We start from the raw sequence: 19,118 nt of genomic DNA on the forward strand, positions 1-19,118 counted from the left end.
TCAAGGAGGGATAACTGTTCCTCCCTGATCCCTCTAAATGACGCCCACTGAATCTCACCCTTTAACTGAATTATTTTTAATTAAAGAAAGATGTGTTTACTTTAACAATCGTAAAACACATTTACGTCTGTTACTTCCGATGCGATAAATGGGATTTAGGCGCCCTATTTCAAATAATGTAGGAACTGTATATTTTCAAGAACTGAAGTCTGCTGACATGAGAGATTATATGGAATGATCGAAAGATCTTCCCTATCTTTCCTTTCGTATCTCAACCTGTGCTAGTGCTACCTACTAATATATAATATAGGGCGAGAGTATAGTACCTACTAAAATACAAACCTTTCTTCAACAGTTAACAATTTCATGTTCTGCCAAACTCAGTCATAGCGTTAAGAAATACAAGTTTTATTCACTATTTGGTATTCTATCTTAGATGTTACATGTTAACATTTATATAGAATGGGTCTGCGTCATTTATATGTATATTGAGAGATCGGATTTCGTCTGCACGTACACGGACAGAAAAGCAAATAATTGGGTGAAGTAATTTCTACATTTTGTGACTGAAATTTTGGGAGTTTCTCCGGGGGGGAATGAATTTTTTTCGGGGGGAGATTCCCCCCGGGCTACCCCCTGAATTCAACCCTGGTTGTTCGGTGGGGGTCAATGTTGCCAATTTTGGGTAAAGTCGCTAAATAAGGGGAATTCGACCTCAACGATAGCGTAGGTTGACCATAAAATTTTCAGTTAAAAACGGGACAGGTTCTTGCAACACTAGACTTTTAGATCTACCTTTGTTCTTATCAGTGCCTTGATATCAGATTTCCTCCTCTCTCTCTTTGTTACAGAGCGGGTACTTATGAAAAAGGAAAGACACGTTGAAATTTGTTCAACACACAACCAACTGCCAAAACCTCTGCTGCCTTTCGAGCAGTACTGCGAACTATAGAGTATGTTTAATATAGGGAATTTCAGTTCAATTTTTGCCTCTTTGTTATTATTAATTATTAATACTTTTAAAAGGAGTAAAGATACTGGGTTTGTTATTTACTTCTTTCATTTACATAGAACGGGACGAATACTACTTTTTCCATCTACTGACGGGACGGCCGGGACACGCCACTAAAACGGGACTGTCCCGGTCAAAACGGGACGTATGGTGGCCCTACGATAGCGACAAAAAATATTTTTTTCCGATTGGAGACTTTTTTGGGTGATTTTTAAATGACGATTTACCTACTTACACATTTAGCGACTTTTTGCTCCAAACAAAATGTTCATCTGTAGAGAAGCATTATTAGTTCAAAACAGTTTTTACGTTCTTTTTTTCTGTTTGTTTGTTTTAATCAGCGCAACTGATGAAGAGTTTGGAAATACAGCATACTCACTGCCCCACAATCCTGCATTGTTATGTTACCCTTGCCCTCTAACGAAGAACAACTACAAACTTGATGTCCTTTAGTTCGCAGAGTTTCCGTTGAGAAACACACGTAATACATCATTACCGATAGCAACAAGATTAGCTATAGATTGCGTGAATAAAGGCGAAGAAGATATTTGTTATATTTGTCCTTTGGGGTCTTTTAATTATTCTGCACTTTTTCTTTTACAAAAAAATTGCTTAACGTAAGTACTGTAGTGTTAATTATTTCGGAACTATTTTGACCACAATATGAACAAAAGTACCCGAAACAACCTGAAATGATCCCTGAATTAAAGGATTGGTTGCGCCCTATTTACAAAGATGTGAGTAGAACCAGCGGCGCAAATCTGTCTTCAACATTGGGGGGGGGGGGGTAAGACCGTTACCATACTTTTTTTTGACGATGTCCAAAATACTTATGAAGTTGAAAAACAATGTTGTGGAGGATCCGAGTTGTCTTCAGCGTTGGGAGGCTGCAGATTTGAGGCTTATTCTGGGGGACATCTATTTTATCTCACGTTCCTTTGTAGCAATCGGACAAAAATAATCAAATTTCTCCCAAAAAACACATTTCAAATCGGATTATTGGGGAGAAGTCCCCCTCAGTTCCAAGATTGGAGGGGACATGTATCCGTCATCCCCCCCCCCCACGGATTTGCGCCAGTGAGTAGAACATATTGTTTAATTTACATCTACAACTTTAAAACAATGCTTATAGACAATGAATTTCTCTATTATTTTTTATAGCGACTTTTCACCCAAAATTGGAGTCGTCATATCCCGTTTCGCAAACTTATTGCCAACATTTTGGAAACTGGTTGCGAAGAGAGCTACAATGGATGAGTCGAGTTATTTCGTGAGCCTAAGTACAAGATTCCAAAGAGATTAAGAAAAAATGAAATGAAACCTTTGAGTTTTACGTCCCACAGTTATGCCGGTTAGGCTAAAGGAGACGCTGATGATAAGCAATGAATGAAATGGTGGAATGAAGAAAGTGGAAGGAAACGGGAGAACCCCGAGGAAACCCACGCACAAGGTGTTTGTCCATCACAAAGTTCATTTGACGGGGGCTGGGATCGAACCCGGGACCCCAAGTACCGGAGGTGAACGCTCTACCACTGAGCCACCGCAGCTCTTAAGAGATTAAGAGTCACAAACATAGTCACTTTCAATTTTGTAATGTATATAGGTCTATATATTGCATCACTGACTAATAACTAAAATCCTTGGATTGTATATATAAAAGTCGCCCCCTGCCCGTAAAAAGCTTCATTCGAACTCGGAATCGAACAATTGCATCTGTAAAACAGTGCTGATTTGATTTTAACGTTCCTTTCAGCAGCAAGGCTGTATGAGACGTGGACCTACAGATTAACGTGGAATCCGAACCACATAAACTCCGGCCGGGAATCGAAAAAATGAAATGAAATCTTTGAGTTTTATGTCCAACGGTTATGCCGGTTAGGCTAATGGAGACGGTGATGAGTAATGAATTAAATAGTGGAATGAAGAAAGTGGGAGGAAACGGGAGAACCCCGAGAAAACCCACGCACACGGTGTTTGTCCACCACAAGGTTCACTTGGCGGGGCTGGGATCGAACCCGGGACCCCAAGCACCAGAGGTGAACCTTCTACCACTGAGCCACCGCGGCTCCCGGCCGGGAATCGAACCCGGGTGTCCCACGCCAAAGGCGTGTTCACTAACCACTTAGCCACGAGGGAGCTCTTCTATAAGGCAGTGTAAGCAAACAAAAAAACGCACACTGGATGTTTGCGCAACTGAGGATCAAAACATTCTCAATGGAGTATGAGAAATAGTTAACGCCAATCAAAGTGTGCTTTTGCTTATTTATTACTTCGTTAATACTTAATTCCTTCTAGAAATAGTGAAACTATACTATGAAGAAACACTAATAAACTAATAACAATTACGTTGTATTTCTTACCACACCACGACCATTTTTACCACCCATAGAATTTGAACCTAGTACTATACTGCATTAGTCACGCCGTAACGAAAGATGAACACCTGGCACTCGTAGCTGTTGAAGCTGTATTGTAGCTACCTGTATATCACGCGGCCTGCGTTGGTACTCCTCAACATAAATACCTCACAGCCCAAAGCCAGGAAACATCACAGACAGAAGACAGGGGCACAAGCAGTGCCTGACACTTCACGAACTCTAAACCCGCCAAGACTCAACTCAACATGACCTTCAATTACGTTCTAGAAACCAAACCAATGCTAAGGCACAAACTTACCAACTTCCTATATGAAAACACAAGAAAAAAATCTAACTTTTTTGGTTCCAAAGTGATGACATAACAATAATACTAAAAAGGTTTTAATTTTCAGTAACCCAAACATTAATTAACTAGGGAACATAACAAAGCAAAAATAAATAAAAATAAAAATAAATTAAATTAAAAAATAAAAATCTGACAAGTAAACTCTCCCTGACTACTTTTTTTTTTTTTTAATTTCAGTGAGGCTGTAAAATATGTCAGTATCTTCGTAAAATATATATATTTCAATGTAAACAAGTTCTTTAAACAAAAGAAAGCTTTGTAGTAGAGCGCTTACCTCTGACGCGTTAGGTCCCTGGTTCGATTCCTACTCCCGACAAATAGCCTTTTGGTGAACACTGTAGGTGTGGTTATTCTTAAGACTTTCCAGTTTCCTTACATTTTCTTGATTCCACCATTATCATGTATCTCATTGTCACCTTCTCTCTTACATTGATGTACAATCATGGGGCGTTAAACTAAAAGCAAAAAAAAAAAAAAAAAATTTTGCAAATATCCTAGTAAAAATGAGTTTTCTAGACTACACAAGTGGCCCCGCGTAGGGTAGTCGCTAGCGCTCTCGCCTTCGGTGCGAACGGTTCCGGGTTCGATCCCGGGGGAGAACTCGGTCGAAAAAGTATCAAAAGATTTTAAGTCCAGCCATCCTGAATGAGGTTTCCTTGGGTTTTCCTCATTCACAGCAGGCAAATGCCGGAGTGGTACCTAACATATAGGTCCCAGGCCGTTTTCTTCCTTCCCCAATCCTTTCTTCCCTTCCTTTCCCCGGATAGTGTACTCGCCGAGGAAAGTCATCCCTCATATGGGGTAACAAGGCCATTGATGCCGAAAGCCCAGAAATCTAAATCCTAAATCTTCACTACACAAGGAAATTTCCGCGCTGAAAACGGTTTATTAGCAATTATGTTAAGCAGTCCTGTAGTAAATCTGCACCAAGTAATAAATCGTCACATATAAAATGGAATGAATAAACACATAACATTCATTTTGCTACCTTGAAACATAATATGTTTCAAAACATTAATATTCAAAGTTTTTTCAAAATTCAGATTCACCCATTCCATTCTCCTCAATCATTTACGAGTTACAATAGTAAGAATTGTAGTCATAAACTACATTACTTACTTAGTACTATATTAAAGCAAGTTACACTAAAAGAATATATAATTAATGGAATATTTAACTAAAGTAATAGTTAACTATTGTACTTACCCAGGCTTTTGTTTCCTTCCTCTCTTCTGTTCCGTTTGTAAACAACCTCGTTTCGCAAGCAAAAGACGGTAGTTCAATGACGTCAGCCATGGCGAAAGAAAGAGTGTCTATAGGCGGTCTGGATCTTACACACAGATGGACGTATATAACGTATAGCTGAAGTATTTAACATACGTATACGTATGTAAAATACGGAAAATTGTTAGATGTCAGACATCCTGCAGCGACATGATGTAACATCTAAGCGGGTAAAAGGCAGTACCTCTGTAGTATATGGATAAAGTACGCTCCGTACAGATTTCCTTAGTAAACATAACGAATCCTTGTATTTGTACAATATACCGCTGTCCGGATAATGGATTTTTCTCAGTGTATAGGGCGTAATCGTGCGACTTGAAACAAAGCACTCTTACGTATATGTACCTCATAACCCCTTATCGCTATAGCAAAATTCATTGCAATTTATACAAAAATGTTGAAATAAAAGTATTCATATATATATATATATATATATATATATATATATATATATATATATATACGTAAATTTTATTTTGTGTTTTCTAAATGATTGATCACCACCACCCTCAATCGCTCTTTGAATTGTCATTAACATTTGACCAATGGTAATATCAGTTGCATTAGGTGTTCTCTTGTGTGGATATTCAAAATCCAAGAGTTCGTACCTTATACCATTGAGATGAATTTTTGTTCTGTAATGAGTGATTCCAAATTATGTTGAATGATTTAGTACTAAATCTAGTTTCTGTTTGATGTGTTATTCTTGAATGACAAAATATTGTAAGTCAGAAATAATATTAAGTATAGGTTGAAGCTATCATTTATTATACCTCCAACCTATACTTGATATTGTTTCTAACTGTACAAATAAATACGAACATTGATTTTATATGGCCAATGTTTATCATTATGCAATCAGCCAAATCCTTTACAATCAAATGAATCTGGTAGATTCCTTCATACAAGATATTGCTTAGCGAAGTAACTTCTCAAATATTTAACAGTCTTAAATAAAGTCCAATCTTAGAGTGTTACCTCGGAAGGAATTTGAATGGATACTATAGTACAGCTGGAGATAGTTTATTGTGGAGAATATGGAAGTCTAGTAGGCTACATCAACAAACAATATAAACCAAAACAAAGCGTAGAAAATACACAATTAAAAGAAAAATTTAAAAATCATATTAACCAAACTCAAAAAAAGCACTAAAGAGTCGGATATAATAATAAAGTATAGAAAATAATAAGATAGCTGAAAGCAGAAAATAATTAAAGAAACACAAAGTTACTACTATATTGTTAATAAAAATATGTAAAGTCTGTGCCAAGACAAACAAATTAATGAAATGAAAAATGAAATCTGTAAGTCTTACGTCCCACGGTTGTGCCGGCTAGAGTAATGGAGACGGTGATGGTAAGAAATGAATGACATGGTGGAATGAAGAAAGTGGTAGGAGACGGAAGAACTCCGAGAAAACCCCACACACACGGTGTTTGTCCACCATAATGTAACACGAATGGTAAGAGTGAAAAACACAACCTGAAAGCTGTGCAGGAAACACAATTGAGGTAAAACTAAGCACCAGTGTAGACACGGAAATGTCGCTAACGAAAGAGACCAATATGTTCATCGTAGAGGAATATTATTCACGATTACCACTGAATAAAGTACAAGAAAATATTCGTCCCGAATTCAATTGTGATCCACCTACCAACCTACCCATACCAAGTTATAAAGAATTTTGAACGAAAAGGATCTGTGCTCGTGAGTATTCATATGAGTAAGGAACATGAATACTCGCTTTGGAAAAGTACCTAGGTGCAAAAGGAAGATATTCACTAGCAAATCTTGCAGACTCAAACAAAGTGCACAGAGTGTCTCCTGCAGCAAACGAGTGTTACGAACAATATTTTGGCGCGTCCTGAAAATCGTTAAGTTGAAGCTATACAAGAACTAGGCTCTACACACCTTCTAGTCATGATTTTATTTGTGAGGTAACCTGGAAAGCAAGGTGTGTTACAACAACCCATCAACCATTGACGAACTGCAACAAAAAATACCCTGGATTCAACATCCAAACATCCAATTAGATAAGTTAAATTCGAATTGAACGAGATTTTTCAGGAATACCTGTGCCTGAAATGTGACAGTCAATATTTCCGGCAGCACCTCTACAGACGGAGGAATAGATGTTTGTCCATCTGCTGCCTTTGATCTACTTGTATAACACCGCTTTGCAGTTCTTATGTTGATCACTTGATTAACGTTCTCATCCAATATGTGGTTAGAGTGAGACGTGTGTGCCAGATTTTGACATAGAATTCTTATAAGCAATACAAGGTTTCGGGTATGAATATAAGTGAACTTTCCGCAAAACTGCTGCACATGTTACTAATTTTATTTGAATAAAGGAGCAAATGTTCCACAAGCCTACGAAGACATTTGTGCTGCTTATGGACGAGACACGTTATCAAAGGCAACAGTCACTTCAGTTCCGGAAATTTCGGTGCCGTAGACTCCTCGCAGAGGACAACCAATTCTCAAAATTTGAAGGATATTTTGGCTAAAGTCGAGTAAGACCAGCATGTTAACAGTCAACATCAGTGATGGCATAAACATCTATCACCAATCAGTGTTAGACCGATTGAAGAAAGCAGACTATAAAAAGAAGTTCAACGTTTGGATTCCACATGAACTGGCTCAAAAACGTTTATTCGATCGAATGTCTATCTGCTAATTTGTACTGAAACGTTAAGCGCTCGAGCCGTTTCTGTAGTGGTTGATCACAAAAGATGAAAAAGTGGATAATCAAGTACAATCTGCGAAAGAGACCGTGGTCAAAGCGATGGGATACTACCCAGTTTGTTTCAAAGCTCACACGGACTCTCAGGAAGGTTATGCTGTTCGTTTGTCGGGATTGGAAGGGCATCGTGCATCATAAGTAGCTGTCGTCGGGAAGAATGAATTTGCGCGAGCGCACCTAGTAATTCAAAAGTAACGGTCGGAAGTGATCAACAGAAAGGGTGTCGTTATATCATGTTAACAGCGTCGCATAGCATACATTTTAACGAAAGTCAAAAAGTTGAGAGTACTTGACTTCATGTTTTAGTCCAATCACTGTATAGCCCAATCAGGGCACTGTGAGACTGTCATATTTTTTCCACTACCTGAATTATTTTAAGTTATTATTAAAAGATGCCATTGGAAATCTGGTGTCACAATTTTTGGACCAGAAATCAATGGAAGTTCTGTATAGCGAAGGGATTATGGTGTTACCAGAAGAGTTCCAGAGGATCGTCGAACAAAATACTCCATATATAGTTTCGTAATATTGTTTTCAAATTACAATAATTGTATGCTCAATTTTAACCTCCAAAGGCTGATTACTTTATAAACAACCTGATATTACCGTTCCAACCTGATAAGGTTGTACGCGAAATATTAGAGTTTCCATTTTCTCATTTTAATTTGATCAGTCTTAGACGTGGAGTATAGCGATGCGCACGAGACGAGTCGAGACAGAATTTTCCTGACAAAATTCGTGTTGAGACAGGGCTCTTTTAATAGAGAAATATACATTTTCGAGTCGAGACATCACTTTTACGGCACATTTTCGAGACGAGACAGCCACAAACCTTGTCTCGGGCGTATCCCTAGTGGAGTATTATTTATATATGAAGCAAATACAGTACTCTAAGAACAAATAAACACAAACACGTACATACATCAGAGGTATTCTTCAATTTCGTTCTGTTTTTCCTTTGAATTGTTCGAGACTTGAAAAAAAGCACATATATCACTATAGGAATTCTAACCTTGTGCTTTGTTTTATATATTTTTTTATTTTTTATTTACTTATTTTGTTCTGTTGTGTAAAAAGAATTGTACAGGTAGTGGGGAAACCGAGGGAAATTGATCAGGAGAACAAGCTATAAATCCGCTGCAAACATTTCGATGGAACGAACAAAAGACTATTTGGAACAAAAGTAGAAAAGCAAAAATTTCCGGCAGGGTTTCCACTTTCGATAACTTCACAATGAATTTAGTACTAGTTTTATTATGGGATTTTATGGTGTATTATAAACGCGAAGTATTAAGGTATTCTAATTTTTTATTTTTATTCATCGTACTTTGATATGAACGTAAGTCATACCTTGAGTAATGTTATGTTATTTAGTGATTAGTTTTGTCCTTGGCTGCCCTATTTGGATATTTTCCAGTATACAATAAAATGACGATCTTTTACTTTGCTAATTATGAAAACTAACTGAATGTTGCCCACTCTAATTTTGGAACTGCGTACAGTTTCGGCAATATATTGTCTTTGTCTGGCACATCGACGTTCGACAAAGGCAATGATTTTCTTACGAAATACTAACACATTAATAATAATTAGTTTTTTGGAGGTCAGGTTTCACTTGTATTTAAGTTATATGATTTTTTGGCTCAGATTTTAATTTTATTCAAGTTACATGGTGTTTTGATCAGATTTCACTGTTATTTAAGTTATACGACCACTAACTTATGTTGGTTATTTGTAACATAAATATAACCAACACAAACTGTTTTCTTTTGCACGTATGTTTATCAAAGACGTTTCCCATAGGTTAGAGTAGGTTATTTCAATAAACAAATGTCATAGTTCAAAAACGCTTTATTAACAATAATATTTTTTTTAAATTGACTGTCTGTCTGTTCATTTTTCATTTGCTTTTTTCTCTTTATAAAGATCTACAACACAAGGACAATATTATAAATGCGCGAACAATGTAAACCAATTGAACTTTGATCAAGCTTGGCATGATAATAAACCTCGCCAAACTTCGTACACATATGCAATATGATAGTGTGCAGGTTTTTTTTATTCCCTAGTTGTATACGAAGAAGTTCCAGGTTTGAATAATTTATCAATAAATAAATAAATAAATAAATAAAATCTCTACGCGACAGATAAAACTCGTTCAATATTTGTGGAACTTAAATAGTGGCAGATTTTGAAGAGCTTACTTTGCATACCAAATAAACCAATGCAATGAGCATGTTTGATTAGCGATTTATGTGGGTCATTATATTTGGGTTTTAGATTTAGTCAAATTTTCACAATACAAAATTATTCTACAAGTGATTCGTATTTAGAACAAAAATGCATAGAGTAAATTTGTTAGTAAACATTACATTCAAATATTATAAAAAAAATTATTAGAAATTTCATTAGATATATTGTTTATGCAGTATGTTATAAAACAGCTTTAAAAGTCAATGGAAAACTTTTTTTTCGAAATGAATAATGTTATTATACATTAGTACATCATAAATATTTATATAGAAAATTGTTTGGCACTTGTTCTGTAGCGAAAAGATCTCTTTTCTATTAAAAATTATTTTGCATCTTTTGTCCTATAAAGAAATAGATCCCTTTTCCTATACAAAATTGTTTGGCACGTGTTGTTCTATAACGAAGGAGGACCCTTTTTTTATGTATATAGCCTAGGAAATGGTTCAATACTTGTCCCATAACCGAAGGTGTTGTCCTAGAACTAGAGAGATCCCTTCCTTTATATGTAGAAAATTGTTTGGCACGTATTGTCTAATAACGAAAGAAATCTCTTTTATATATAAAATTATTTCGAATGTTTTTTCATGTAACAAACAAATATCACTATATATTTTGTTCGGCACGTGCTCCACTATAACGAAAGAGATACATTTTTTATAGAATTTCTTTTGCTCATGTTGTCCTATAATGGAGTAGCTTCCATTTTTATAATAACAATATTTGAGTCGTATTGTTTTATAATGGTAGAAAACCGTAGTTTTATACTTAAAAGTAAAGCATATCATTCATATTTAATACTGGAATTCGGCTAGCTGAGAACTCCGCCCCCAGACCACTGAATTTCCTAGGCCTAGGGCTTCGCACCTCTTATATGCTAACACGTCTCTCTGATCTTAAGAAATTTCGAAATATAGTCATATTATTATAACAATTGCAACCCCCCCCCCCCATCCTTTTTGTTTTCCCGCCGTTGCTCTTCCCTTCTAAGGGAAACACGCAGGAATAAGTCTTTAATTAACATGTCTGTAATCTTAAGGGATTTTGAGATATGGCCATCTTATAACAATTGTAGCCTCCACTTTTTATTCTTACTTCTTAAAGGAAGCATCGAAAAATGCTTACTCATCTCTTTAACTATTGTAAATGAAAAGTCTAAATACTGAATTTCATGTCTCTCTAACCTTAAAGGGTTGGAGATACAGTCATTCTATTACAACAATTGTTACACCACCTTTTTTTTTTTTTTTTTTACCAAGCCTTTTCCTTTCGTTCTAGGGGTAATATCAAATAATAATGGAACACAGCTTTAATTATTTTAAATAACAAATCTATGTTTAAGTCTCATATTTCTACCCTTCACATATTCGGAGATATGGACATTTTATTATAATGATTCTCACTCCTATTTGCCTCCCTTCCTAATCAAATTTCAAAAAAAAAAAAGTTCCTAAAGGTAGCTTACGTCATGAATCCTATGCACTGTTCAAATTTTATTATTCTGTCCTGCAGTTTGGCCTGGGCGTTGATCAGACAGTCAGGATGTCTTCTTTTATATATAAAGATTCGAATATACAGTATATTCTGCCACGAGATATTTTTTAACTGTAAGAATTTTGAACAAAATATATCTGTATATTTATCACATCAATATAAATATTTTAGTTTTCTTTTAACTGAATAAGCATGAAATGTTATATTAACTAAAACGGTTAGAGGATAAAGGTGGTATGTAACATATTGTACATTTCGGGAAAATTAACTTTCACAACTATGTCTGTTAACATACCCTTCATCGTTTCCAAATCTCTTCAGTGGGACGAGGAGTTAATAAATGAGTTATGTGGCATGACTAACATATAACACATACACAAAAAGCCAGAATTCAACGTTTCGAAAAATGTAACATAACACCTTTATTCTCTAAGCGCTTCAATTGTATAAACTACTAGAATTAGTCATGTAACATTTCTCTTCATTGAATTATGCGAACTGTTGCTGTAAAATGGCCGTAGATAAACTAATTTGCATATTTCGTTTCACAGATGTGATATCAAAATTAGTATAACCTATTTTCCTCAAAGAGTTAGAAAGAGTTACGTCTATCTATCAAGTGCTGTATTTTTTGTATCTTATTTACGCACAAGAACTCCATAACTCTCATAATAACCATAAATAAAGTTAAAAACTATTTTCAAGAGATTTGACATTAATGGAAACGCAAGAAAATACGATGACACATAATATTCAAAATTCAAACTTGAAGTTGAATTCATTAAGTTTAGAATAGTCGGGGAACCATACAGAGAACGCTATTTCATAATCATATTGATTGCAGAAACCTACTTAATCTATTTAGTAGTTCATGCTCCAATAAGTGCAACCTGACCTGAAATTATCTTTTTTTTTTAAATTTTACATTAAACCTGTGTATATCCTATACGAAAGTCACCAATATAGAGACAGTGCAACTTACAACAGGTTAGTGAGAACCAAAACTTGATAACCAAAACTTAATTGGCTGTCAATATGAACAGCAGAAGAAAGTTAAAAGCGGGTGTGTGTATTCTTGTAGAGATGATAAACTCTTAAATACTCGTAGTATTTAAGCTTTACCCGATACCCTACTACCTGTAAGTAATTTCTATTTTTGATGCTGTAACATCTTAGAAAGTAATATTTTGTATGTAGTTTTTTCTATTTTGACACTTATTTTTAGGAACTTTTGAATTTCTGACCTGGTACTTATTGGTCTTTTCTCGTTGGCAACTCTGATTTACACACACACACACACACACGCACACACACACACATAAAGAAAATAGTACAGAAATACAAGAAAGAGAATGTACGGTTATATTCGAAGCTTGTCTCTTTGTGTTCGTGATCCCTTTAGTGGCGATCTACTAGCACTTGAAGAATGCATGGAAAAACAACAGAAAAGAAGGACGAAACAGTCCACGACATCGGAATCCAATAAACTGCTAGTCTTTGGGGCCATTCGCTTTTTTATATATATACTTTTTTATTTCGAGAGTCCTTAAGGACAAAAGTTGCAACAAACTTTAGCTTGTCCTCAAGAAGCAATATATTTATCTGTTTGCTGTATGAGGTAGAACTGAATACTATTTCCGTAAGAAGTAGCCTTTTTTTTAACTTTAAGATATTCAAACAGAACTGTACATTTAATTAAGTTATCTTTTTCTAATTTTGAAAGTTATAAATTTATGATAATAATTTATAAATAAGGTTATTAAAACACATTAAATGTAGATATATTTCTTAAAATTTAAAACAAACAAAATGCATTATATTTATTGTTAGTTCAAAATATAATATTTTAACCGATATTATATTTTGCTATGATAGCAAGTGATGCCAGATAATTAACTCTACGTATATACTGACTCTTGAATGAAAAACAATTTCATTTTTGCTTAAAAACAGCATTAAGTGTTAAGGTTAAACTTTAGTTCTCGTAACTGACCTATATCTTATATTGAATTATGGAGTCCAGTTAAAAAAAATATACGAGAAGTTTGTGTTAAGCAAAAGAGAAAAATAAATCTATTAGGTTATGTTTCACCAACTACTAAATAATGTTAAGTATTTTAGCTTACTTGTTTATCATTCGTAAATATCTCTTTCGATTAAAAGTTTTTACTCTATTCATGTACAGGTAAACTCTTAAATAACCAGTATACACACCTTTTAAATACACATTAATTTCTTTCGGCTTAAGTTCCAAAGTTGGGCGTCCGTTTCTAGCAAAATTTTAAAAATTTACCGGAAAGAAATAGGCAATGTGCTCGTGTGTGTGCTTGACAATGTAAAAAGAGAACGGAAATTGTGTTTATTATTTTTATGAGCGGATATAATCATGGAACAATTAGGCAAGGGGAGGAAACTACTTCGCGCAAGGTTACTGTATGGTTGTATTGTGGGAAAATATCGAGCATTAATTTTATCAAAATGGGTCAAAAATTCCCTAGCGCTTATGCTAAACCGCCCCTGCCCTATCCTACATATCCCTACCTTACTTTACTTTATCCTACTCTATATTCTATTATACCCTTTAAAAGCGGTTTAAAAATGGATTATTTTAAAATTTCCATAGTTGTTATTACCCATTTTGTCGAAATCCAAGCAGACGACCAACTTCGGAATAAATGCCCTCTTTTCTGACAGTTCTACCTGTAACTATGTATAGCATAATAAATAAATGTCAAATAACTTCTTTTTTAAAACACTCTATCCGATTAATCAGTTAAATTCTTATAACCATTTCCAAGTCGAGAATAGTTCCAAACATACTGTTTAAAATGCAATCATATATTGACATGCAAATCTAAAATATAATGTAGAGTCACAATATAATATACAAAATATTACGTACGCTTGTCACAATATAATTCTTGTATCAAAAAAAAATAAAAATCATATTAAAAAACGAATACATATAAATTATAAGGTTTTTTTTCTTATATTCTAATTATAAGGTTGTTCATTCTAGTGTAAGATAAAAACAATGTGTTTCTCTTATCTTTTCTTCTAATCTTAACCAGATACACATGATCCTTATTTATGAAACAATCTGATCAACCAACTAATTATTATTTTCATACCAACAGTTTAAAATTTGCATTCTTTCAGTCACAATTCCTAATAAGATCACACACACACACATACACACACACAGTTTAAATAACTAAATACCTAATAAAATACTATTTTATCAAAATAAAGTTTAATAACACAAAAAATTGATTAGTTAAAATGTATATTAAAGATAAGTTTCTACAGGTGGAAAGATTTTATGAATGACTAGAACAAAAATGTGCAGATTAGTTATTTATTTAGTTGATGATGATAAAACCCAAGGGCTTGTTTTCTCATAATCAACGTTACAAATGTGATTTTACATATAATATAACTTTAGCAAAATATAATGTAACATTAATAAAATAGATGCTCCCTGTATATACTAAGGTACCCAAACCCACAAACTCTTCCTTTCTGTTTCACACACACCACTCACTCATATGTTCAGCATAAGTATAGAGTGGTAGATTAACACTACGCTGGACAACGTCGAGACAGTGGACTTAGTTTTTTTGTTCCTTCCTCTTGTATCCATCTCTCTGTATCTTCCATGATCAATCATTTGGATTTATCATTTGTTCCCTTTACCTTATTTCAGAATAATTGCGGGTCATTGGTCTGAAGATTTCGTTAATTTTGTATTTGTAATCTTGAACAGAATTATTCTTGTGTTCTTTTACCTTTGTTTCCGGGCAAATAAAAATAAATTCATTAATATGTTCATTATTTAAGTTATTACATACTAACAGTTTATACTATCAGATACGCAAGGAAGGTTTACGGATTTTAACCCTTACCCTTCAACAAGATATTATGAGAGAATGAATAACATTAAGATATACTATGCAAGCATGAAAATATATGAGTTTGGGAGATTGAACCCCCTTGTTGATGAAATATTTTTGAATTCATGCGTTACTGAGTTAGTCTTCATGTTCTCCAGGTGATTGAAGATTGACAGCTTATGAGTTAATTCGGTATTTATGGGCTGACATTTTGTAACTTAACTGATAGCAGACTAATATATTATAAATTATTTAGCAGGAGTTCACTAGCTGATTACAGACTGACAGTTTTACGTTCACTAGATAATTAAAGATTGACAGTTTACTGTTGTGTGTTGTGATAACGACATTGTTCTTTATTACAGACTACTGGATCAGGTAATTATTAAATAAATAAAACAATGTATTTAAATGTTTCAAGGACTGCAACTATATCCAATTGTATAGGGTTATTATATGGAATGTGTGTACACTATTTTTCAGTACTTCCTACATCATGCATACAGTAAACTGCAAAAATTAGTAAGGCATAGTATACGAAACTACATGTAAATCGTCTTTTTGTGATTAACTTAGGAAGGTGTGGGAAGAATTTTAATTTCGTTTTCTTTAATGTACAAAAAACGGACTTCTCTGTAAAGTTATAGAAAATGTGCCATAAGCGGTTCAATTCATTCGAGGGATATTGACACCACAATATGTAAGATGTGTGTATATGTACCTATACACACACATCGTATTCGTTGGTGACTGTATATATAATGAAATTGATCCTTTTATTTTCTTAAAATTTTCTAAACTTCAGACAAGTCTTAGCAATACAATTGAACACAGCACGGAAAAGTTTTACACATATTTTACTTTTGATTTCGAAATATTTTTATCCGTTAACTGGAGTGATAAGGCCCAAATGACCCTTATGAGGAATTTGTCAATAAAATGAAGAGAAAGTAAAATTTTTTGCTGTGATTCCACTTCCCTACCATATTATATCACCTCTAAGAAAGACCAAACTACAGTAGCACACTATCTGTTCTTGGTTTTAAAATGTGATATGCTACCAGTCTTGGAAAGCTGCAGATTTTCACTGTGAATTGTATATTTGCCAGTTCTGGAACGACCATATCATTATACCTTTATTCTATTCACAAATTGCTTGTAAAGGAAATGTGGAATCCACCGTACTAGTTAACGAATATCCAATTACCATTCGTGTGTAATACCTTGATTTTTTCATTTAAGAATATGATACCTAACATTATTGAAGATGCACATGTGTTTTCTAGTTTTGTACTAACGCTTCAAACTTACTAGCTAACATTAATCATCTTTATGTATCAATGTAAATTTGTGTACGGTTTGTATTTTTATTTTTGCTTTTTTCTTTCTAGGGATGAAGCAATGGCTCTGGTGGACAGTGAGTGTGCCTCTCCTGTAGACCGGAAGTTGTCATTGGTCGATCATCATGTGATGAAAGGCCATTCGTCACTCAGCAGTGTGCAAGAGTATGTAAATTCCCTGCCTGTTGATCCGACCGCAATGGATATCACGTCTAAAAGTGGATCTCTTGTGTCAATTCATTGTGTTGGTGTGGGTGGTGGTAATGGTAGATTTCAACAACGTGATGGTCCAAACAAAACAGCAACAACATGGAAAAATAAACAGAAGTTTTCACGCCTTTCTCCAGCGTTTTCTATGGAGAATTTGCACATATTGGAGTAATTGTAGTAGACATTAGAAGTGGCGCAAGAATCGCAGTGGTTTCTTCTTTCTTAAAATTATTGTTCATGTTTAAAAAAAATAATATTTTTCACTCAGCAATTGTATCTATTGCAAATTATTTTATTTCTAACTTCAATTATGTTTTTCTCGAGGGTGCTCATTAGTAAGTTTCAGTTCTATTATAAATAATAAACAGTTTATTTCAGTAAGTTAAGGCTCTTCACTAAGCCCACCTGTATTAAAAAACAAACTCAAAAAACGTGACCTATTAAGGCGAATTGATACGATAATACACATCTTTCAATTCTCTAATATGATATTAGCACAATGAAAGCATATTTTATCGTTAATGAGGTAAAGTAACTTACAATTATTATTATTAACCCTTAAACCTTAATTTTACATATTTTTCAATCAATAGTTTCAGAGTTCTACGTATCTATTTTGTAATATAATTTGAAAATATAAGTAAATTGATACTTATCAACATCATCATCATATGTGTTCTTCCATTACAAGTTATTCCATTAGTAATCATTTCGTTATAATCTCATAATCTTTCTTTTCTTCTTCCTGCCTTCTTTTGATTTGTTTAGATGTAGAAATCGCTACAATCTATCGTCTTTTACATTCTACTATATATTCCTTATTACGTTTTCACGTAAGAATCATTACGATCTTTTCACCCGTCCTCCCTTTCTTTGTTTCGTTTAGACATAAGAATTGTTGGAATCTTTTTCTCTTCAATTTGCCTGCTTTTCATTGTACTATGTCTTCCTGTACTTCATTTTGACGTGAAAACTTACAATTGTACTATACTGTCCTTTACTTCGTTTTGACGTAAGAGGTGTTACAATATTGCCTTTCCATCCGTCCTTCTCTCCTTTCCTCGTTCAGAAAAAAAAAATTGGTACAGCCTTTCCTCTTTCCTATTGTACTATATCTTCCTTTATTCCATTTTGACGTAGGAATTATTACGATCTTTTCTGTTTTGTTCACCCTCTCTTCCTTTGTTTCGTTTAGACGTAAGCATTTCTACAATATTTTGTCTTCATCTTTTATTATAATGTACTACATCTCCTTTCACTTGGTTTTAGCATAAGAACTATTACAATATTTTATGCATCCTCTTTCTTTAGTTATTTTTGCATCGTTTAGATGTAAAAATTGCTACAATCTTTTCTGATTTAATTTGTATAGTATCTTCCTTTGTTTTGACGTAACAGTTATTACAGACTTTTCATTTCACCCTTCCTTTACTTCATTTAAACGAAAGAATTGCTACAACCCTTTCTCTTCAGCTTTCCTGTTTTACATAGTACTATACAAGATGTTTCAAAAAGAATTATCTGATTTTAAAAGTCCATGTGTATTTATAAAAACATACTATAAAAATGGGATAAATTGCGAAATACTCTTTAAATATTAGCTATGTTATTACAAATGTTCTATGAGTCCACTAGCAGCAGCACGAACAACATCTAGATGATAGCTAAATTCGTCATTTCATCGGAAGTGCGAGTCCGATCTGGATTCTTACTTTTGCACAAGCATTCTGTCTCTTCAAATTGGCGATACCAACGATGAAGGCTTTTGGGTGGAGGCTAATCAATGCCAAAACACCGACGAAAAACACGCTGGACCGAAATCCCTGACTCAGTCTTTGCAAACTGCAGCACACAAAACGCCTTCTGTTGAGCGGACGCCTTCTTACTTCTGACTGACTGCAAACTAAGAAGACGCATTGACTGACATCTGACGGCGATTTTCTGGAACTCAAGGCCACGCCCATTCAAAGGACACTCATTCCCTTGCCGGTATGTCCCATGTTCCGTAATTATTACCGCCCAAAATCAGGGCATTCTTTTTTAAACACGGTGTATATTTCCTTTCGTTTGCTTCGTTCAGACGTACAGAATTTAAAATTATTTTCTTCTCACTCTTCAATTTTTAGCTTTCTACTCTATTTTCATTAAGACTTTATTTCAGCTT

At 34.3% G+C, this 19,118-nt stretch overlaps 1 protein-coding gene across 1 annotated transcript in view; it reads left to right on the forward strand.

Annotated features, from left to right (window-relative positions):
* LOC145664634 (uncharacterized) overlaps positions 1-17,175 on the forward strand; it is a 503,737-nt gene extending 486,562 nt beyond the window's left edge. The window contains exon 4 of the mRNA XM_081731469.1: positions 16,796-17,175. Coding sequence (XP_081587595.1) covers positions 16,796-17,126 — 331 coding nt within the window. The 3' untranslated portion in view covers positions 17,127-17,175. The remainder of the gene's footprint in view (positions 1-16,795) is intronic.
* The last annotated feature ends 1,943 nt before the right edge of the window (positions 17,176-19,118 follow it).

The sequence above is a fragment of the Thermobia domestica genome, chromosome 11, assembly GCF_964235325.1.
Source record: "Thermobia domestica chromosome 11, izTheDome1.hap1.1, whole genome shotgun sequence".
NCBI lineage: Eukaryota > Metazoa > Arthropoda > Insecta > Zygentoma > Lepismatidae > Thermobia > Thermobia domestica.